At 37.4% G+C, this 23,681-nt stretch overlaps 1 protein-coding gene across 15 annotated transcripts in view; it reads left to right on the forward strand.

The window, feature by feature from the left end:
* The window catches only part of BBS9 (Bardet-Biedl syndrome 9), a 433,011-nt gene that overhangs the window by 346,211 nt on the left and 63,119 nt on the right, over positions 1–23,681 (forward strand). For all 15 annotated transcript variants that reach the window (XR_004804558.2, XM_035698355.2, XM_035698350.2 and 12 more), the window contains one exon: positions 22,061–22,283. Coding sequence is in view for 14 of the 15 variants with exons in the window: in XM_035698355.2 (XP_035554248.1) it covers positions 22,061–22,283 (223 nt within the window). In the remaining variant the exon portion in view is untranslated. The remainder of the gene's footprint in view (positions 1–22,060; positions 22,284–23,681) is intronic.

The following is a 23,681-nucleotide window of genomic DNA, read 5'->3' on the forward strand; positions in this document are numbered from 1 at the left end:
CATTTTTAAACATAGCTGTTAGAACAGGACTAAAAATAATAGTACTAAACTGACATTTTTGAGTGCTTACTAGGTAGGCACCAGGTGATATTTTACATGTTCTACGAGGATTATCTCATTTAATCTTAAATATGGCCCAATAAGGTAATTAAGGTACTGTTTTCATCCCCATTTTACATATGAGAAAATTTAAGCTCTGAGAGTTTAGTACCTTTTTGAAACTAGTGTGTGGTAGAGCCAGGATTTGGGCTGAGGTATGGCTACTTTCAAAGCATATGGTTTTAACCAATACGCTGTATTTTAGCAAACAGAGTCGTGAACAAAATTTTGAAAATCACATGTTTTGTCAGTTGAGTGTAATTTTCTACAAGTGAGTCAAAGGAATGTCAGATAAAAAAATAAAGCTATATTTTATATTCTAAACAAAATATTTATAAGTAAATTGGAAAAAAAATCAGAGTACACATTTTCTTAAATTCAGAAAATAAAATTATTACTTAAATTGGCCTTAAAGAAATAAAATTTGTCCTTGAGAAACTAGAAATGTGGACGTTGTAATAATAGAAAACAATACAATTAGGATTGTATTAGTAAGCATGATAACTATGAACTCAGAGTTAGTAGTCAGAAAGATGTGGGTGGCCTCAGTTCCTGGTTCCACCACTTGATGATAAAATCCTTCTGATCAGGTTTTCTAGCTGTTCCAAATCTCTGCTTCTGTAGCTCTAAGCTGGAAACAATAATAGGACCTACCCAATAAGTTGAATAAGAATTAAATGAGATAATGGAATAGAGTGAAATTATATCTTACTCATTTTTATATTCTCAGCATCTGGCACAATGCCTGACCATAGCACAGTCCATATTTGTTGGGTGAATGACTGGAGAAAAGGGTGAAAGCTAACAAGAGTTGACTTGGCAGGACAGATGTAGTAGATATAATCTGGAGCATGAGAAAGCAGGGCAGGGCCAGCAGTATAATTTACAGGGCCTGGTGCAAAATGAAAAGGCAGATCTCTTGTTCAAAAAATTAGAAAAAAGTGCTAAGGTGTTGTTAAAACAGGTACCAGAACAACGCTTTTTACTTTCTGCAATCTCTCTCTCTTCATGGTGTTTTTATTTTCTATTTTATGTTGTTCTAAATAAAGAAAAATTAATTTAAGTTGCTAGCATGAATTTTACAATTAATTTTATAGTATGCAATGCCAGTTTTAATACAAATAGAAGAGGATTGAATCCATATGCAGAATCACCAAAATTATGTAATTTGTATTTTGTAGCTCATGCATACATATATATTTTGTTCTTACAGAACTGTGAATCACTGCACAAATTTAACTGTTTTTATTTACTTCCTGGTATGCACACATCTACCAACACTTTCCATCTTCAGTTTACCAATGAGTAAGGAAGGAAGGAAAGGAAAAGGAGCTCTGTGTTACTCTATTTCCCTTCCTTTCCTTCTGTTACTATTTTCAGTGTGAGTAGTTGGATAATATAGGGAAGTAACAGGAGTATAATGGACTGCCTTAGTCATTCTTGTTTCTTTAAATCTATTACTGCCTTTCTTCATTCAAATAAGTTTTGGTGCAAATGGTAAACTTTGAAGGGCTGTCAGTGCTCCCAATTAATCAGCCTAGACATAAAACGCCTTCTTTGTGCTAGCTTTGTGTCTCCTTCACTCCCATTCATTCAGGGGCCATAGAATTCTAAGTTTATGGGACAGAAAGGGAGAAGGCCACACATATTGGGCATATCTTCCCTTCTCACACACACTTCACTATCCCATTGGACTTCCCTTACAAAACACAAGTTCAAAGATAACATTATTAAGAATTTCAAGATGGCGACAGCAAAGCAAATCAAGTGTGGGGCCCCTCTGAACATGGGGCCCTGTGCGACCGCATAGCTCACATGCTCCTGAAGTGTGGTTAAACCCAAAGGAAGAATTTCCTTGAAATAAAAGTTCTCAAATGTAGGAATTCAGTCCCCAGAGAGACTGTGGTATTTCCGACTCTAGAGATCTTTCAGAACAGCCTCATTCTACTGGGAGTATGTAGTATGTTCATCCCTATAGGCAGGTGAATGAACCAACCAGGCATCTTCTCAAAGCTCCTTTCTGGTCTGCCATTGTGTTCTCTCCCGTCATATCCCAAAACATGTAGGGGATAATTCTTTCAACTTCCTTCTGAATTTGGTGAGATTAGAAGGTGTGTATACTCATTATGTCTCTCAAAGTCATTAATGAGACAGGACATTTGATAAAAACATAACCTGGAGAAGAATGAATCAAAAAAGACATTTTAATACTGCTTGTTATGCTCTTCATCTTTAATTACGTTGTGGTATTCACTTTGGACCTATACTATTGAGACAGCTTATATATCTTGAGAAAAAGGAATCCTTTTTCATTTTTTAAGACGTACGCATGCAGTATGTGGTTTTGACATGCTAGTTCACAATCCCCCACATTATGCCTTTAGACCTCACAAATAAATGTTATATGATGGGTATCCCACTGAGATGTGAAAATGAAATATGCAAACCTGAAATAACTTGGAGGGAGGGTGAGGCAGGGAAGAAAGGAGTCTCTGACCAGAATGTTGAAAATATATCCCATATTGAAGTTATTATGATACCACAAAAATCTGAATGTAATTTAGACGGTTTGGTTGAAAGTGGATGGCAGAGTACATGTGTATGAGGGGGAGAACTTCAGACATGTGGACAACATTTTCAGAAGAGACTCTCAGTTCAAGGTCAGATGTCCCCACAAGGATTGAGAGGTAGAAGAAAGTACTCAGAAGGTGTTTTTTTTACAGTTCAAATAGCACTGCATAATGGTTTGTTGTATTGTTATTTAGATGGCATGTGTCACAAAGGCAGGCAAAATGCCCTAGTTCACTCTGGAATGTTTTCTTACTGGCATCAGGTTCATAAAGCAAAAATATTTAGAATCTATTATTACTAATGAAAAGTAACATTCTTTACACTATATTATCAGAATTTTTAAAAATACCATCTCATTTGGAACAGAATTCATATTGTTTTCTTTGATCTGTTTCTTCAGTGATGCTTTTCTGTTTTTTCCACTTCTCATAACTATTTTGGGGCAAATAAATGCTGGTATTGCTATTACGCATGACTTCCAAGGTGCTGAAAATTATGTGCACCAATTCTGTTTTTGTAGGGATACTTCCCTTAACTTTAAGAAAGACATTAAGTGTTCTCTTTGACATCTCCGAAAAGAGCTCTTACACTCAGTTCCATCAGTGGATTTGATAGTAAATATGGTATTGTCCCCGCCATTTTCCTGTGATTGATAGAGAAATTTTGCCCCAAATTGTGTTTTCTCTCAGAGTATTGGATGGGGCAATTCTACAATGCTACAATGAATTGTTTCCTTACTTTTCAGGTTAGGGGCTGAGGAAATTCCAGAGTATTCACAATGCAGAATTTAAACATGTATCTACTGATCCTTTACTTATTTGAAGTTATGTGGAAAATACTATCTTTACTTAGGTCATTGAGGGCTGGGTTACTGGTTTGAGTCAGAGAGTATTTAATTCTGATAGTACATATATCTCCCTCTCATGATGTTGTATAAAAGCCAAAAGCTGAAAAATCCTACATACCTCAGGATTGACTTGAAATCTACATACCCACTCATTTATGCATTCATTGAATATTTATTAAGCACCTACTATGTTTTGGGCAGTGTTCTAGGCTCTCAGCATATTTCAATAAACAAAACGGATCCTATCCTTTGTGGATTTATTTCAACATTGTAAGCAAACAGATTCCAGTCACATTTGGCCATAAACATTTTGGCTGTCTGATATGATAGTCGCTTGTGATATTGGCTATTTAAATTGAAATTTACATAAAGTGAAATAGAATTAAAATTTCAGTTCCTCGATTTCACTAGCTATGTTTCAACTGCTTAATAGCCACATGTGGCTACCATTAGTGGCTACCACACTGGAAAGTGCAAATGTAAAACATTTCCTTCAGGGGATCCCTGGGTGGCTCAGCGGTTTAGCGCCTGCCTTTGGCCCAGGGCGTGATCCTGGAGTCCGGGGATCGAGTCTCACATTGGGCTCCCTGCATGGAGCCTGCGTCTGCCTCTACCTGTGTCTCTGCTTCTCTCTCTCTCTCTGTATCTCTCATGAATAAATAAATAAAATCTTAAAAAAAAAATTTCCTTCACCACAGTAAGTTCTATTGCACAGTACTCCATCATTATGAGAGAAAGGGTTTTGTCAATTGGGTTAACAACTTCAGCACATTTTAACAAATTATTGAAAGAGGGGTAGGACACTGACATTAAGTTATACCATGATATTTGCTTTAGCAGCCCTTATTTCTGGTATTTTGGCATCAGCAGCCTGTCACATGTGCAGTAACTAGGCTTTCTCTGGGGAGGTGAACGCATCTACATAAAAGGGAGGCAATAAGTTGGTGCAAATGCTGCTACACCCCCTTCGTGTGACCTTGATAGATATTATAGTCATCCCAAATTCTTTCCTGTTGAGCCTCCACATGACCTCAAAATCCTCTTGAATACAGTATTCTAGGTAGTCAGTATCACTTGCAGTTGGTACGTGGATGAATCCTCTTTGCCCTTCCTGATCTCTGTACAGATCTGCTTCTCATTTTCTTAGAAAACAGCTTAAATGGCTAAGATTCTTTCACACAAAGTCCAGAAGATGGCAACGAGGAACAATGTTGTTATTTCCAAATAGGCTTTCTCTGACTTCTGCTCTAAATGTTTGTCTATGTTCCACCTGACTCCAGAGGAATCTCTAAGGAAAAGAGCAACACTGGTTACACTGGTTTGGAGACCTGGATGCACACAGTCCTAGAATGAGAACAAATACTGGCATACTGTATAGCATTTTACCTTACTTTTTCTTTTCTTTCAAAGTGCATTTAATATCTTTAGTAGATACTATCTACTGTTTGAAAAAGAAAAGCTTTATTGTATTCTTAAGAGCTTAGCAGTTACCTTCCCCAGTATTGAACTTTCAAATCCCCTGAGAAAGTTAAGGTGGAAACTTACATCAATGGGGGAAGGAGATTTGGACCTTCAGCGTTACTTTTTGATTGATTATTCCTTTTACAAACTGATATGGAAGGAGAAACTTATTTTTAACATGTTCAACATGGTTCATGTGAGAAAACAGATGTTTATAATAGGAAATCCTATTGTGTGGAAAGACTTATCAAGGCTTACTTACAAGGCTTCAAGGCTTCTACGTCACAGGTCAGATTTGATGTAAGGGCCATTGTGCCTTCTGTCTGGATTGAATGATGGCTAATCATTGCAGTTATTAATGACCTCTTCTTAAAAGGCAAACAAAAGGAGGAAGTCTGGTGTCAGTATCAAGTCTGCCTTTATGATTGTTAGAGTATCATCACAATTTTATAAACTGTCTATGGGAACATAGTGGAGAAAGTAAATATTTTGGTAATCCTCTTGATCGTAGCCAACAAGATAAACACGAAAGATAGTTTCATGTTCATAATGGCCACATAATCTGTGTTGTCTCTAGTTTTATGCAACTGGTGTCATGTAGTGGTATGGTTTTCTACTTCACCAGCATTGAGTATAATATATCTCAGAGCCTTTGAGTTGCTTGCTGTTTTAAAAATTGGAATACATCAGAATAGCAGCCAAGTAGAATATAATACACAAGTGATGATGTGTAATTTTTTTAAACTTCCCTTAAGTATATCAAATAGGAAACAGTACCTTAATAGACACATTTAATATTATTTATGCATTTAAGAATGGAGATACTAGGGCAGCCCAGGTGGCTCAGCGATTTAGCGCCGCCTTCAGCCCAGGGCGTGACCCTGGAGACCCGGGATCGAGTCCCACGTCGGACTCCCTGCATGGAGCCTGCTTCTCCCTCTGCCTGTGTCTCTGCCTCTTTCTGTGTCTCTCATGAATAAATAAATAAAATATTAAAAAAAGAATAGAGATACTAAATAAATGAACAAAGAATTGATTAATTAAAGCTTTGCTCTCACTGTATGCCACCCCAAAACCTTTGTGAAGTAAGATGTGGTTTAAATATAAAGAGCTAAATAAATAAAATTCACATAACCATGGTGATGAGAATAATGATCATCATCATCATCATCCTCATGATGCCTACTTACTTGATTCCTGGCTAGAAGTGTATTTTTTTTTTAAGATTTTTATCTATCTATCTATCTATCTATCTATCTGAGAGCACAGACAAGAGGAACAGCAGAGGGAGAGGGAGAAGCAAGCTCCCTGCCGAGCAGGGAACCTGGACACAGGGCCAGTCCCAGGACCCTGAGATCATGACCTGAGCCGAAGGCAGACGTTTAACTAACTGAGCCACCCAGTTGCCCCAGAAGTGTATTTATACTAATTTAATTTCCTTAAAATACCTTTACCCAACTTAGTTTGAGTCTGCTAATTACAAAGTGATGATTTTGACATATCTGGGACATTGCATTCTTTTAGAAATGTACATGTGGAAATTGGGGTCTCTTTCCTCTGAAATTAGTACTCCCTCTGTGCTGTAACCACACACAGAGCTGTAGGCTAGTTGGTCACTCTGGCCTGTTGTTGTTCATTTGGAAATGTTCCTCAAAAACCCCTTTGGCTTGCGTCCTTGTTATTCTACCTGACTTTCTGTGGTGACATTTGAAGTAGCCATCCTGCTCACGTCTCTGCATTGGTATGTCCTATACATCACTGCTAGACTCAGCTCATTGCTCTCTTGTCACGCATCTGCTTACATACTTTCTGTGGCTCCTTTTGCCCCTGGTTCAGTTTGGACTCCAGTGCCAGGCATTCAGGATTTTCAGTCCCTTGGCACCACCATATCTTCTTTCTAAAACTTAGTTTCTGTGACTCCCCAGTTTTTCCACTTTGTTCTGGGAAATCTGGCTTTCCATGAGTACGCAGCTTCTTTCCATCATGCCAGGGCTAACAGTGCTTTTTTTTTTTTTTTTCACCTAACATAGTGTCCTCTGTTTACCCCTTTATCCATACTCTTTAAGAGGCAGGTCAATTCTCTTTCCCTCCTTATTTACTCTAGCTTCCATCTTCTTGTGAATTTCACTTGGGGATATGACATATTTAGTTCTCATTATATATTCTGAGTTGTCAATGTGCTTGTCTTGTATTCCTTTTTTTTAAGATTTATTTATTTATTTTAAGAGAGAGAGCATGTGTGAGCAGGGGGAGGGGCAAACAGGGAGAGAGGGGATCTCAAGCATACTCAACACTGAGCATGGAGCCCGACGTGGGGCTCAATCTCATGACCATTAGATCATGACCTAAGCCAAAACCAAGAATCGGTGGCTTAACCAACCATGCCATGCAGGTGCCCCACTTGTCTTGTAGTCTAATAAATGGAATGACAGATTCTTCTACGTCCCAACAGAATTAAAGCTTAAGTTAAGCATATAGTTGGATATAAGTATCTAGGGATTACTTGATACCCTGTTTATTTCCATAGTGTTCCACACAATTGCAGATTCTCCTCAAATAACTGTATAGTTTTATTTAAAAAGGAAGTGTTCTCCTTCCATTTTGCACCACCTCCTTTTTTGGCAAGCAACCTCAAATATTTTTGGGTTCCTAAGAGCGAAACCTGATCTCTCTTGCATGAATGGTATAAGATATAGATAGATTGATAGCCAGACCACCACACATGTATATATTTATACATATATTCATTCTCATGTCCTGTAATTCAAACCATTAAACACAAAAACTTTTGTTATATCCAGGGATGAATATGCAAGTATATTTCACCTATATTGCTTTAGTCAAATTTGGTAATAAATAGTGTTAACAGACATGTGGTAAGATGGACATACCTACCTATTTCTGCTATAGGCTTTCCAGAGGGTCCTCTGGGAAATAATGGGTCATAAAGTAAATCTAATACTTGGTACCACTAGTGTAAGTTAATGCACTGAAAGTAGTAAACTAAAATCCATTTGGTACCATATTTATTTTTATAATTATGAAATATTGAAAGCAACCTAAATGCTAACAGTTGGAAATACAAACTGTGATATATCAGTTGAATATAATATTATGTCAGACTGGGGTTCAAATCTTTTTTTTTTTTTTTTTTGAGCAAATATTTAACTAGCTCTGTGTCCTTAAGCAAATTATGGAACTATCAAAGATTAGTTTCCTTATCTGTATAGTGGTGAACTAGATCAGACCCCAAGGACTGGCTCTGCTTTGAAGAGAGGTGAGAATGGCTGTTCAGATTTTATTTCAGCTTGCTTTCACTTTATATTCCACTGAACCAGTAAACAAATGGTACAGAGGAAGAACATGAGATTAAGAAAGTGAGCGAACTTGGCTCTCTAGTGCCTTTCTCATGAAGGCATTCCCAGAGTCTGATGGAAAAGACAGTTTGTGCAGTGTGAGGAAACTGCCAGTTCAGAGGTGTTTAGAACCAGAGGCTTGCCGCCTTTCCCACAGTTAGGCTGGGAGCAGAGCCACGTCAGCATCTGAGGAGTTGTTGCACGTGGAGTTTCTTTTAGCATTGCCTGTATATCCTTTCCTGTGCAATAGTCTTTTTATTGCATAAAGGTTGGCTGTGGCCTATTATAAATGATTGACTGAAACAATAAACATTTAATGAAAAAAATATATAATAAGGTTTTTCTTCCCCAAGAACACATAATCCAAATTCTATTTTTCACACATAGTAACTGAAAATTACCTTGCTTGTTTGACCTCAGTGAAGTAGACTACATACTGAGCCTCCATTAGGTGTCTCCATCATCATTTTTAGATTCAGGGTTTTGATGGTTGGTTATATATATCATCTGGAAAGCCAAAATACTACTACTATTCCTATAAGTACAGAGGTGCTAAACCATGTTTTAAAAAATTGGATTACATCTGTGACTTCATTTGGGAACTATTTGTCAAAGGTGTGCAGGTGTTATGAGGGTACCCTTTATATACCTCTCAAGATTCCTGTGAGGATTAATTGAGATAATATACATAAAATGCCAAATGTAGAGCTGGGTGTATGACAATCATCTAAGAATTATTAGCTATTAGTACTACTACTAGTTTTCAACAATAAGGTGCTATAAATTGCACTGTTATTTTATGGACCACTTAGGAAGAAAACCACTGTCAATTAAACTATGACATAGTGCTTTTGGTCACTTAGGTTTTTATAAGTATTGAAGGAGCTCTTTTAGACTTGTTTAGGCATATATTTTTATCATCTATTATTCTCATGCCCTAATAAGAATCAAGCAACATAAATTGGTTAATGTGTTCTTGAAAATCTTCACATTTGAAATTTGATTCTCTTATCTTTCAACTCTACATGTTATTGGTATTCATATTTTTCCACATAACATTGTCCTGTGTGCCATGTTTGTGTGCCCTCTGTGCCATGAAGAGCATTGATGCAGCATTTAAGAGCGTGCCATCTTGCCTCTGATTTTTCTTTCTGAGCCTCTGATATCCATTTTAAATACTTTCCTTTTTGACTAAGTTCGGAGCTTTATTTTTTGACCTCAGTTGAATCATCTGTTGCTGCAAAGTTAAGCAGCTCACTTCCATAGTTAGCAGGAAATTTTAGGAAGATTGATGTTTGTTGCTTGAACAATAGTTCTGCGTGATACATTAATTAAACAAACCACATCTCTTCCAGGGATTTGATAATTTCTCCTACTTCAGTTGTATTGCTTGGCATTAGGAACCTGTGTGCATGTATCTCAGTAACAAAACATAACATATTTCTTCTATCCGTATCTTCTTGTCTTACATCCTGGAAAGCACTTAGCTTTTGCTTTTGCAAGAAAAAGCAAATTGTTGTCATTCTTCTGTCATGAATATTTGCTTCACTAGTTTCAAATTTATACATCCAACTGCCCCATTCCAACTTTTTTATTCAGTGAGTCATAGTGTAATTTTTAAAGATATTTTAAATGACAGTTCAATAGGAAAGTCTGAACATTGCACATATGTCAGTTGAAGTGACAGTATAAGAACAGCTGTGACAAAGGCTGTACATACACAGGCGTTGACAACAATAGCATTTTTGGAGCCTGGAAGCCAGCAGTTGTTAGATAAAATACATCCCTATTTTAGAGATGTTAAAATGTGGAGGGAAAAAAAATCCTCCTGGAATTGATGGAATGTAATTGTAAGTACAGAGTAAAAGAGTTATAATTATAGTCATTTTTTATTAAGAGGGAATCTGTGAGTAGTTTGAGCTGGGGACAGGAAGCTATTGAAAAAGGCAAAGCCTTGGCTTTCCATCTTGGAGCAGACATTCTTGACTAGAAGCAGATTTCACATAAATAGGGAAAAAAAATCTTACTAGTTGCTGCTTTTTGAAGAGAAAGCCACAAATAGCTGTGAAAAGTAATGAAGGTCAAGTACCTATTGCTATCACTTTTAGTATGGCAGATTGCCTAATATGGTTATGAAATTTGAGTTTAAGTTTCTCTATATGTCATTTATGAGAACCCAGGAGCCCAGATCTTCTCTCCCACCATAGTGAATATGAATATGCAGATGATCTCACTGATATTGTTAATAGATATATGCTTCACTTTCTGCATTTAGAGTAGTGAGACTCTTCACATTCCTGGAAATAAAGTTATTTCTGTGGCTTAATGGTAGTGGTTAGTTGCATTCTAACCCATTTGTTCTAAATTCAAGGTTATAAATATTTCTATATAGTTTTTAGCAATCTCAGAACCAGGTTCTATAAACTTCACTAATTAGAGGATTTCCCTGTTTTGTAGAGAAAAAAGGAGAGGAAACACACACACAAACACACACACAGAGAATGAAAGGGGGAGAGGGGCCTTGCCTCCCACAATTCTTTTTTTTTTTTTAATTTTTATTTATTTATGATAGTCACAGAGAGAGAGAGAGAGGCAGAGACATAGGCAGAGGGAGAAGCAGGCTCCATGCACCGGGAGCCCGACGTGGGATTCGATCCCGGGTCTCCAGGATCGCGCCCTGGGCCAAAGGCAGGCGCCAAACCGCTGCGCCACCCAGGGATCCCGCCTCCCACAATTCTAAGTAATGTATGTAAGAAAATTAACTTTTATTGAGCATTAATATGTATTATGTATTGGCCAGGACTCTACATATGTTAACCCATTTAATCCTCACTATATGTCTTTGAAGTAGGGGATTGTAGCAGATGCTACATTTGACCTACCCATATCTCTTCACCTCCCCACCATTCCTGAAAGCTTCTGCCTTCTGAGCATTGTGCAGCTTTTTGCCTGAGGACTCTCCCTGTTTGGCAGAAGCTGTCAGCTACTGTGTTCAGTCAGTGACTGGTGGTAGTTGGTAGATTAATACTCCAGCTCCCTCATCCCTCTGACCAGGAACGTCCAAGGTATGTTATATATTACCTGCCAGATTAGTCCAACTAGGTTGGACTCCAGTTGCCTTTAGCAACAGTTGCTTGACAGCACAGTTTTTTTTGTTTCTCCCCCCTTCCCAATCTCACTTTCTCACTCCCCCCGTACTTCTTGGATCAGCTCTTGGGTAAACTGTTTGCACTCACATCCTTGTCTCAGGACTATTAGTTTCACAGTCACACAGAATATAACAGACCAGATTTGAATCTAAACTAGAGGGCTCACAAAAATGAACAACCTGACTCCATGGGGAAACATTTGACCAGGTAATCTTACTGAAGGTTTTTTTTCCCCCCAGTTTTTAATTAAATTCCAGTTAGTTAGCATACAGTGTAATATTAGTTTCAGGTGTACAATGTAGTGATTCAACCCGGTGCTCATCACCACAAGTGCACTCCTTAATCTCCATCACCTATTTAATCCATCCCCCCATTCCCCTCTCCTCTAGTAATCATTAATTTGTTCTCTATCATTAAGAGTCTGTTCTTGATTTGCCACTCTATCCCTCCTTTTTCCCCCCTTTACTCATTTGTTTTGTTTCTTAAATTCCACACATGAGTGAAATCATATGGCATTTGTCTTTCTCTGACTGACTTATTTTGGTTAGCATAATATTCTCTAGCTCCATCCATATTGTTGTGCGCGCGCACACACACACACACACACACACACCACATCTTTATCCATTCAGCACTTAGTGAACACTTGAGCTATTTCAATAATTTGGCTATTGTAGAAATGCTGCTATAAACGTAGGAGTGCATGTATCCCTTTGAATTAGTAATTTTGTATTCTTTGGGTAAATACCTAGTACTGCAATTTCTGGATTGTAGGGTAGTTCAATTTTTAACTTTTTGAGGAACCTCCATGCTGTTTTCCAGAATGGCTACACCAATTTGCATTCCCACCAACAATGTAAGAGGGTTCCCCTTTCTCCACATCCTTACCAATACCTGTTGCTTATATTCCTGATTTTAGCCATTCTGACAGGTATGAGGTGATATTTCATTGTAGCTTTGATTTGTATTGCCCTGATGAGCAGTGATGTTGAGCATCCTTTCATGTGTGTGTTGACCATCTGCATGTCTACTTTGGAAAAATGTCTATTCATGTTTTCAGATGGAAGAAGATATTTGCGAATGACGTATCTGATAAAGAGTTAGTATCCAAAATAGATAAAGAACTTATAAAACTCAACACAAAAATTAAAAAATGAACAGAAGACATGATCATACTAAAGTTTTACTCTTCTCCAATTTGACTACTTTAACAAGGATAAGTGTAACTTATATTTTGTACTTATGTCTACCTGTGTTGGTTTCTATACTAGAAAATGCTGACACATTTAATTGACTTGTAGTTTATTTCACATAGTACCGGAATGAACCTAAACTATATATCTATATATATATATTTTTTGCACAAAACTGTTGGGAAGTTACCTTATTATGTAGACAAGTGTAAAGACCTTCTATCTTGAACAACTTATTGACAGATAATTCTGGATATTCTTCTAGGAAGGAAGCTAAAACAAAATCATTCCAAAAGTACTTTACCTGTACCTCTCTCTAAATACATTTTGTTTTCTTCATCATTATACTTTTGTATACATTCTTATGCTATTACTTCTTGATTTGCCTCTTGATTTGTTATTTGAAGATAGGATTCATTCTGATTCGCCTCTTTTTAACCTCACAATGTTTAGTGTAATGTCTTGTATCAGTCAGCTCTAAATAAGTATTCTTAAAATAAATACATGACTATATGGACTCAAACTAGTGCTTTATTAAATGGACAAAGACATTTAAAATTAGAGTCAATATAGGGATAGACATACTATCTCATAAATAACTATTGAACTTTGAGATTGTGCTGTTGTATTTCTGTTAGCTTGATCACTATGAAAAATGACACTAATATTGAATGATGTGGCACTCAGTAACTTCAGATAGGATTATAGATGCCTTTTCTCCTTACTTCTTTAGAATTCTGTTTAAAAGAAAATAGAAATAGAAATCTAGTATGTGGACCTTCTTGTAGCTATTTTAGATCCATTGGTGGCCTTGATGGAGAAAGAAGTAGATACTCCCATCTTAAAATAGTGAAGCTACTGGGTGGTTCTGAAAAATCCAAACTAATTAAAGGGAGGAGAAAAAAAACAAAGAAACAGAAAGAAAGGTATCCTGTACATCTTCACACTTAAATCAATGATTTCATGTATTTTTGGACATTTTCCCCTGAGTTCAGTCATTCTTTGTTCTTTGAGATTGTTAAAAAAAAAAACACAGCATCATCATCAGAGAAGTTAATGCCTTTACTTTGTTCGTATGGTTCTTTTCTTGCCCTAGCTTTGTTAAGTTTTCCCTAAATTCCAACTATGTGGGTAGTTCGGGAGTTTGTGATCACATTTGTCTTATGATTTTATTATAGGGATGGCTGCCCCAAATATTCTAATAGTGGGTCCCTGAAACAAACAGCTATAATTCAGACTCATCAGAGTCAAGTCTGACAATTGCTGTCTTCAGGGGACATGGTGTCCTAGGACCATTACTCGGTGTCAGTTTCAGTAGTTTATGTAGGTGCTGCTAGAGCTTTAATAGACTCTTCTGAAGATTTGACCCATCCAAACTGGCATAGATCATATGCAGTAAAATCTTATTTTATAATATGCAGATTATTTTTTTGAATCTAGAAGCTGATTTGCAATTTGGTTCTATGAATATGTTAATTGTGACCATAAATTTTCTGGGAGAAGACCTTATATAATATTTTCTAAAGCCCAGTTAAGTAAAAGGAGCCTAAGATGATCTGACAACAGTACATTGCCAGACACAATGAAATGGAAAAGAAGTGCTCTGTAGCATAGTGGTCAAGATTTATTTTTTAATTTCATTAATTTTCTTAGGATGAAAGTAACTTTTATTTACTTAAAAAAAGCAAACAAATACACAAACATATATACCAACCTATCTAAGTAACTACCATATATTAAGTAATTGTGGTGGTTTATGATGTGATCTCAGGCTGGTCTCTGACAATATCATTTGTGTTTTCATTGACTAGTATGACAGATGCTAATTTTCTTATTTATTTATTTATTTATTTATTTATTTATTTATTTATTTATTTATGATAGTCACAGAGAGAGAGAGGCAGAGACACAGGCAGAGAGAGAAGCAGGCTCCATGCACCAGGAGCCCAACGTGGGAGTCGATCCCGGGTCTCCAGGATCGCGGCTGGGCCAAAGGCAGGCGCTAAACCACTGCGCCACCCAGGGATCCCTAACAATGTAATATTAGGAAAAGGTCAAAAATTTAATTTTCCTCTGAAACTTGAAAGTTTTTTACTTTCTTCCTCCCATCTCCACCCTTTTACAAGTCTTTCATTTTTGACATGGAGCTGTGTAAAACTCTGTTCTGTCTCCTCCAAAATCTAGAGCATGGAGATATAAGGAGGAGGGCATTTAGAGCCACACAGTCCTGGATTCCATCACAGCTCCTCCTTTTAATAATTGTGTCATTTGTGGTGAAATACTTAATATTTAGAGCCTTAGTTGGAAATTGTAATGCCTGTCTTCATAGGATAGTAGTAAGAATTAACCAGAATAATAATTTGTAAAATTTTCAGCATATTTTCTAGCACATAAGACGTTTTTACTACTCTTGCTGTTTTTTTTTTTTTTCCTGGGGCTATTATTCATGGAAACCGGCCCAGAAAAGATAACTTTTGAGAGAGGATTCTTACAAGTAAGAGTGATAGCACTGGACTTAAGTATATACAATTGCTAAATGTGTCTCAAATCTGCAAGCATCTGACAAGGGAAATTCATTTTCTGGTTTTTAACTGATGAGAAAACCAAGACCCAGAGACCTAAAGTAATTTTCCTAGAGATAAACAGCTTGGAAGGAAAGATGCCACAATTCAGCCTGGGTCTTCTGACTTCTAAGCCAATGCACTTTTCATGATCTATGCTGCCTCTTACATGGAAATTACAAGCAAGCATAAGTCATTAGTGTGAAATGGGGAATAAGTGAAGGATGAGTGATGCGTGTTAGTCAGGCTAATGACCTCAGTGGGAAAAGTAGCATCAAACTCAGGACTCATCTTCTTGCGCTTCTGTTGTTCCCTATTTCATACTTTCAAAGAAATGATTTTATATATTTGTTTCTAGTTATTTTCAGTGGGACAGTTAGTGGTAATCTACCATTGCCAGAAGCAACTTCCATTATCAATTTGATTTGTCCAGTCTTAATGTTTTTTTTTTTTCTAAGTTGCTTCTGAATACTGCATGTCAGAAGCTTTTCCTGAAGCAGTCATTAGTGTTTGGCTCATTGGACATCACTGATGTTTTGTTTTGTTTTGTTTTGTTTTTTGTTTTGTTTTATTTTATTTTATTTTATTTTATTTTATTTTATTTTGTTTTTTTAGAGATTTTATTTATTTATTCATGAGAGACACACAGAGAGGCAGAGACATAGGCAGAGGGAGCAGCAGGCTCCCTCTGAGGAGCCTGATGTAGGACTCAATCCCAGGACCCCGGGATCAAGACCTGAGCCAAAGGCAGGTGCTCAACCACTGGGCCACCCAAGTGTCCGTTTTGTTTAATTTTAAAATTGAATATGGCTAAAGGTACCTGGGTTGTTCTGTTGGTTTAGCATCTGACTTTGGCTCAGGTCATGATGTCAGGGCCCTGGGTTCAAGCCCTGTGTCAGCCCTGCAGTGGACTCTGTGCTCAACGAGGAGTCTGCCTGTCTCTCTCCCCCTCTCTCTACCCCCACTTATACTCTGTCTCTCCCTCAAATAAATAAATATTTTTTAAAAATGAATATCGCTATCCATGATCAAGTTTTATGATAGTTCAGGTAATCTTCTATAGAGAGCATTGGGGTCAGATGGTAGTACAGATCAAATGCAAAATGTAAGCTTAAGAAAACAGTATCAGAGTACCTTGGTTTGAAGCAACCTTGTGCTTTCTGCTTACATTGCATCTAAACTGTATGCAGGTCATTTGTCTTCTGTTTACCAAAGTTTTTAGATTGTCATCCATTAGGAAGCAGTGTGCTTCATTTTTCACAAAGCAGTGTTGATAAGCTAAGTACCCTGTTTTACTTTTGGTTGAAAGGTGAATTAGACTTTTACAGCTTTTGAATCATGGCAAAGAAACAAAGAACTCCCAAAGTCCAATAAATCACTTAAGCTTAAAGTTAAAAAAGAATGATTGGGGAATGTTTCATCTTATTACTGATAGGTTAAAAAATTTAAAGCTGATTTTTTTCAAAGCTTTATTTTATAAAAACTGTTGAATATAATAATCTGAAACTTATTAAGATGTCATAGAAGCCATACAGCTTGTTGTCATTTTTTTTTAATTCTTAAAGTTTTCTGTTTACTTTTTGGTCATTTTTTTTCTATTTTTTAATAGAATTTAATTCCAGTATAGTTAACATACAGTGTTATATTAGTTTCAGGTGTACAGTATAGTGATTCAACAGTTCTAGACATTACTCAGTGCTCATCACTGTAAGTGTACTCTTAATCTCCTTAGCTTGGTATCATTTAAAAAATTTTTATTTTCTTGTGTTTTTGGGTCAAAGAGCTATTTTATTTTTCAAAGGTAAATAGCTCAACATCTTGAGCTCTCTACATGAGAGGAAGATTCACTGAATATAATCTATTCTTTGGAAATATCCTGAACCTAGATAAATCCTGAAAAATTCTCTTATCTTCCAAAATGTATAATTTACAAGTATAGCACTAAGTTTTATTTGTACTTGGGTTTGCCATGACCCTTCCTGTAGTTATTTTTAGCTTATCTTGGCCAACTATGAAGTGATACAATATAATACAAAGTAATAATGGTCATAAGGATCCATGGAGCTATCATAAATACCAAAGACTTCTCATTGTGAATCCTTTACATCTTTTCAAGAGGAAATTTATTCCTCTTTGATACAGTTTTATTTTTCACATAAATGAATATGATGTAAAGGTTATTTTACCTTAAAATGTATAATGTAAGACAATCTATTTCTGATAGTTTTCTCTCATCAGCTGAAACCTGGACAATGGCTACATAGTCTCCATTTATTACTTTAGACAGATCTCTTTTACTTTTCCTCTCTCCCTTCAACCTGACAGTGTGCACAGTTGGTAATGGTATTTTGTGGGTTTTCCCTCTATACTACTATGGTTAAGGATGTGGTAGTGTTTCCGTTATAAACTTGCAAAAGTTTATAATAATTTGAATAAGAATTTAAAGACATTACTTTGTGCATTGGATTTCAATGGTGTATTTTTATTTTCTAATAAAATATTTTCTATTTTCTAATTTTATTTTTTTAAAGTAGGATTGAATATATGTGCCTTTTTTTTTCACTTAAGATTTCAGAGTGCCTTACCATTCATGTATGAGTGGTATGGCAAACAGCATTATTTCTGTTCTGTGGAGATGTAGCCCGCAGAGATTAAGTGATTTATCGAAGGTCATACAGTGAAGGGGGAGTTGAGGTGAATATTAGGTCAGAACGTACTATCCTTGGGGCAGCTGTCTTCAGCTCAGTTGTTTTAATGCTTAGGTGGTCTGAGAATACTTTTCTGTTTTACTTTTTTTCTTTGATTACTTTGGTTAATAACTAGAAAATTAACTTTATGAATGTGGTCAGACTTGCTGCTTCTCACTGTTCCTCATAAACCACTTTCTTGTGCTGGCATAGTGACCATTGCAGTCTAGCAGGGCAGGTGGAGCAGAAGTCAGAAACTCAGGTGTTACTTGCTCTCTATATAGCAAAAAGCATAGCTCAGTTGACTGACTTGAGTCAGGAGGAGAAACAGATAGGAGAGCCCAGTGCCTTGAATTTAAAAAGCTGGCTCATAGAAATGGGGCATCACACTTATAAGAGAGGCATCTGGGACCAGCACGGCATACAGCAGCCTCCACACAGGCAGGCCAAACATTAAAGCTAAGAACTGGGAAACCTTGTTGGGAGATGTGTGCCGCAGGCAATGTGACATTAGAGAAGTCAAGTAGCAGGGTCACACCTGTTGGGTTCAGTTCCCATGTACATTTAAATTTATAAAAAAAATTTTAAAGATTTTATTTATTTGAGAGAGAGAGTGAGTAGCATGAGCCAGATTTGCGGGGGGGGGGGGGGTGAGGGAAGGGATAGAGGGAGAGAGAGAAGCAGACTCCCTGCTGAGGAGTCCCCTGGGGCTGGATCCCAGGACCCTGAGACCATGACCTGAGCCAAAGGCAGATGCTTAACCTACTGAGCCACCCACCGAGGTGCCCCTTAAATTTATTTACTTATTTATTTACACATTGTTTATTTAACTTCCTACCTGCTATTGTTTTCTAAAACTCACACATGGGATAGTTGGGATTTGAAAACTAAAATCAAATCAGTTCTTACCGAAGAGCACATGCTTAGTAATTTCTCCCCTTCCAGATATTTTTAGCATAGTTTTCCCAAGATTAAGATTTTCTTCCACTCTCATAATTAGAAAAGACAATATTAAAAGTATAATTGATACTTAGCTATAAAGGATAAAGATTAGGTATTGCATGGTGTGTGGGTGTGTGTGTATATGTGTATTTCTGTGTAGACATTAAAACTGAACATTAGACTTGTCAATTTAAGAGCTATAAATAAAAGTGGTGGATTCAAACACAAAAAAAAGATGGTTAAAGTAGCTTACCTTTAAGGTGCTTCTAACATACTTGAAGATTCTACATTTCCACATATTTTTGTCTCACATTTCATGAGGTAAGTATGCTACGTATTTGATCAGTGAATTATCACACTGTGTTTTTATTTAACAAAACTCATTTCAGAGGCTCTTCATTTGTCTCATAAACATCCCTTTTATTATCATATTTGAGTTTATTAGCAATACAGTCCTTCTAAATAATAATCCTATATTTTAGTAGTGATCATTTTTGAAGTATTGGCATCATGCCTCTTTATATTAAAGAAATATCCATCCCAACTACCTAAACATGACATGGTTTTTGACTTGATCAGCAAGTTGGCAGTAAGAGAGGAAATCCATAGTACTTCTATGTTAACTAAATGCCACATCTACTTAAATTATCTAATATGCTACTGTAATCTACTTACGAAAACAGTAGTTTGCTTAGACAAATAGTCTATAAAATAATAGCAACTGTTTTAATGCTGAAATGACCACAGAGCACACAAATGCCAAATTACATACAAAGGATATTTCCTTCTTATACTCCAGAGTTCTTTGTCAGTGGCTCCAAAAGCAACTTGAAAATATGTTCTCTCTGATGACACTTGGTTTACTATTTTGTCTTAAATCCATTGCCTTGAAATACAAATTCAGTTTTAGATATTAGGCTAGTTTTAGATAATAGATTTGGATAGTAGTACAGAGAGGTCTTTGTAGTAACTAATGCTTTATTATTCTTTAGTGGTTTGGGGTAGGAGGCTGTGTTTTCACAGTCTTTGACATCTCTTGAAAGGATTTTCAAGATCATTGTCAAGTAATTAATTTTTATCCTAATTTTCCCAGTGGTATATATAATGGGTCAGTAGAGTAAAAACACCTAATTTTGGCAATTAGTGGGAAGTTCTCCAGTGGACGTATATAGAGTCTGCACTTAAGTCTAATGAACCAACTGCATAAGCCCAGAAAGAAGACATGTGGCAAAGATGGAAAAGGTCTAGAGTTTAGTTGTCTGATTGCTCATTGTGAATCAAGAGTTGATGCAGCTGCCAAGAGATCAATGGCAACAGAGGCCAGGCTGGTAGGGAGAATCCCAGTAAATGGGAAGGATGGTGGTATCCTACCCTGCACTCCCAACCCCAGCTTGGTGTCTTGGGGGTCAGTTTGGGGTTCTCTAGTTAGCCGTATACATTTTTAAGTGTTTAAAATTGGAGCTCATTCAAATACAATGGTCAGGACAGAGAAAAAAAACTTGAAACCATGTTTATAGAGGGAAGAACTGGAGGAATTGAGGCCATTTATTCTGAAGGAGAGGGTACGGAATTATTGTCTTCACAGATATAAAGGGCTATCATGTAGAAGAGAGATTAGATTTATTGTGCATGGCTCTAGAGGATAGACTCGACCAATGGGGCAGATTTTGGCTCACTATAAGAACAGCTTTCTGCTGGTTACACATGTCCCTGAGAGAAGTGAACTACCTCCAAAAGTAATTTTGGGCTAGGAAGACGACCATGCCTAGGCAGATGGTTGCTATTGTACACAGATCCTAGGGAAATCCCAGAAAACTGGACTAGAGATCTCCAAAGTCCTCCAAAGTCGAATGTCCTAGTTGTGTGTCTTATCATCTCTCTGTCCAGCTAATGCATTTCTTGGACCCCTCTGTTTAGCAAGCATGATGTTAGCAGTGCAGAGAACTCCAGGCACTCTTGTGGAGAAACCAAACCAGCCAGCCACCACAGCACAGGGTGAGGAGTGACCTAATCCAGTTTGCATATTTGAAAGGTGGCTTAGCTGATAAGGTTGAGGATGGAGTGGTGCTAACCATAGGCTTCCCACGGGTTCCTTCTGAGTCTCAGGTTTTTCATCTTTTATATAAGGGGCCTGGACTATTCTGTAGCATTCTATGTAAATAAATTCATTCAGTGTCTTCCTTTATAGTTTCATTTTGATTGTCAGGCCTATGGTACTGTAGGTTTTACCAACCTCTGGGTACAAATGGAGTCACACTGTCACAATACCCAGATTTCACTCAGGCTTGCCTATTGTGCTTCTTAGGACCTCCAGGCCCCTATAAAAACCTTACCCAGCTATCTCTTGGAACCCCTGAAAAAGCCCAATGGGAGCTCCTGAGCTGACCCCTCTGGCTTCTTGCTGTGTTGTTATCTGAACCCACCTGCGGGTGGTGCCTCCTCTGGCCAGTCCTGGTGGCCCGTTCCTAGGATTGTAGCCTTCGTGTTGCTAAGGTGACACGGCACTTCTCCAGGTCTTCACTGTAGCGCAGCTATACTATTCCCAGCAAAAGTGGGGTCAATGGCCCACTTCCTCACTTTGTGTCATTTTTCTGTCACCTCGGCAGTGAAGTGGGACTAAATGAGCTTATGTCTTACAGAATTTCTCTTGAAATAAGCTCCTCTGCAACCCCAAGGCTGTGGGACCAGTAGCTGAGAGAGACACCAGCATTTTCTCTTCATTACAGTTTCCCCCCAAGATCTCCAAAGTTCCTCCCTGTGCTGGCCAATTCTTCAGCAGAAAGATAAGGCAAAATGAACTATAATCCTGGCAGCTTCATGATCCCAATCATCAAATATATCTATACCTGAGATTATTATTATTACTGTTATTTATGACTTATGTCTGACACAGGGTTAAATGATTTTCATATATCATTTCTATCACCCCAGCTTCTGGAGCTGCAGACTCTTAGTATCATCATTTGCAGATAAGGATGAGGCTAACAGGAATTAAGTAACTTGTTTAAAGTCAAACAGCTGACAGAGCTAGAATTCAAAACCAGACTGATATGAAATATTCCAGAAACCAAATTCTCAACAGGCCTCCAACACTTGGACATCAACACTCAATCTTATAACCTAGTTAACAGTAGAGTGCCTTCTTTGCTCATTTGTTATCTTTGCATAAATTCAAAATTGGTTTTTGCATCCAGGGCTGGGAAGAAACAGTGGATGCCGCCATTTCCCACCTCTTGAAGACTTGCCTATCAAAGAGTTCAAAGGAGCAGGCTTTGAACCTTAGCAGCCAGCTGAATATACCCAAAGACACAAGTCGACTGAAGAAACATATCACCCTGCTCTGTGATAGATTAGCCAAAGGAGGACGTCTCTGCTTAAGTACGGATGCAACAGCTCCGCAGATCATGGTCATGCCAGGTGAGAGCTTTGTCCATGCTCCCTAAACATGACTATTTTTCCCAAATTAAAGGAATATGCCTGAGGTTGTATTTGGGGTTTACATTTCATATTAAAGTGATGATAGCTAAGAAAATTGCTTTCACATTTCCCCTCAGACATCCCAGGGTAACCACTTGGATAAATATTCTTGGGGTATTTGCTCATTAGACATTTCTAGAATGGCATGTCTTTTTTTCTTCCCTCACTCTAAATATATGATCCATTTTAAATATATGATCCATTTTGTTTTGCTTCTAACCAATAAAAAGTGAATTAGAGAATAAAACTATTTCTAAGGAAAAGTTTTACTAAATGTGGTCTTGTGATACTGTATTTCATAAATGTAAATAGCATAATACAAGCAGCTAATATAATCCAGATGAGTGAGTCCCATCCCTTCTGTTGTTTGCTTGGATTGTGGTCATCAGTATTAGGGGATCGTGGGGAGAAGAGACAAAGGAAAAGACTGGGATCAGCAGATGTGAACAAGCTGCAGAGACCTGGCACCTATAGGCCAAGGTAGAGAGAGATTCATCTTGCCCTAACATGAGCAGACAGTGATGACAGTTGGCATCCAGGTCAGCCCTTTCCATGGTCAGAGGGGCTAAGCAATCAGTGGTGCTGCACTTGAGTCCCTTGTAGGCGGCAGCTCCTGTGTCCGGCTTCCTTTGTAATGTTTGTCTTTATGGCAACAACAAGGAATATGAAGTAAATGCATTAATTCAGTGCAACAGTTGTAGTATCTATTTCCTTCTAAAGCAAGGACCATGGTATGAGAAGTGCTGTGGTTTTCTCTTCTTCCTTCTTACATGTCTTGTATGCCCCTCCCTGCCATGCTGATGCTCTTCCTCTTGCTTCCTTTTCCCCTCAATCAGCATTCCTAGAAGTAAAAAAGAATGCAAGCAAAAACTTAAAAAGATAAACATGGAGACAGCATAGCATAATTTAATAAGGACAGACTCTGGAGGCAGACAGACTAGTGTTCGGGGCCTGCCTTTATCCCTTACTGCTTATGTGATCCTGGATGTGCTGGTTAACTTTCCAGAGTCTTAGTTTTTTTTTTTTTTTCTTAGTTTCTTTTTCCAGAATCTTTTGAAAGTAGGTATAATGATGCCTTCCTTGTCATTGGGTCCTTAGACATTTGTAAAGCACTTAGCACAGTGCTTGGGATAGAGACACACTCAACAAATAAAACTGTAATTCTTACCATTGCTATAGATATACATAAACCTGTAAATTTGGGGGTGGGAAAATAGCTGGTTTGGAGTCATGGGTTACTATAGTCAATGATTTGAAATCTTTTTTACCTTATTTATATGTGGATAGAATCTAACCTTTATTCCAAAAGAATATTTCTAATGTCAGAATAGAAAAATG

This window comes from Canis lupus, chromosome 14 (assembly GCF_003254725.2).
Source record: "Canis lupus dingo isolate Sandy chromosome 14, ASM325472v2, whole genome shotgun sequence".
Classification (NCBI taxonomy): domain Eukaryota; kingdom Metazoa; phylum Chordata; class Mammalia; order Carnivora; family Canidae; genus Canis; species Canis lupus.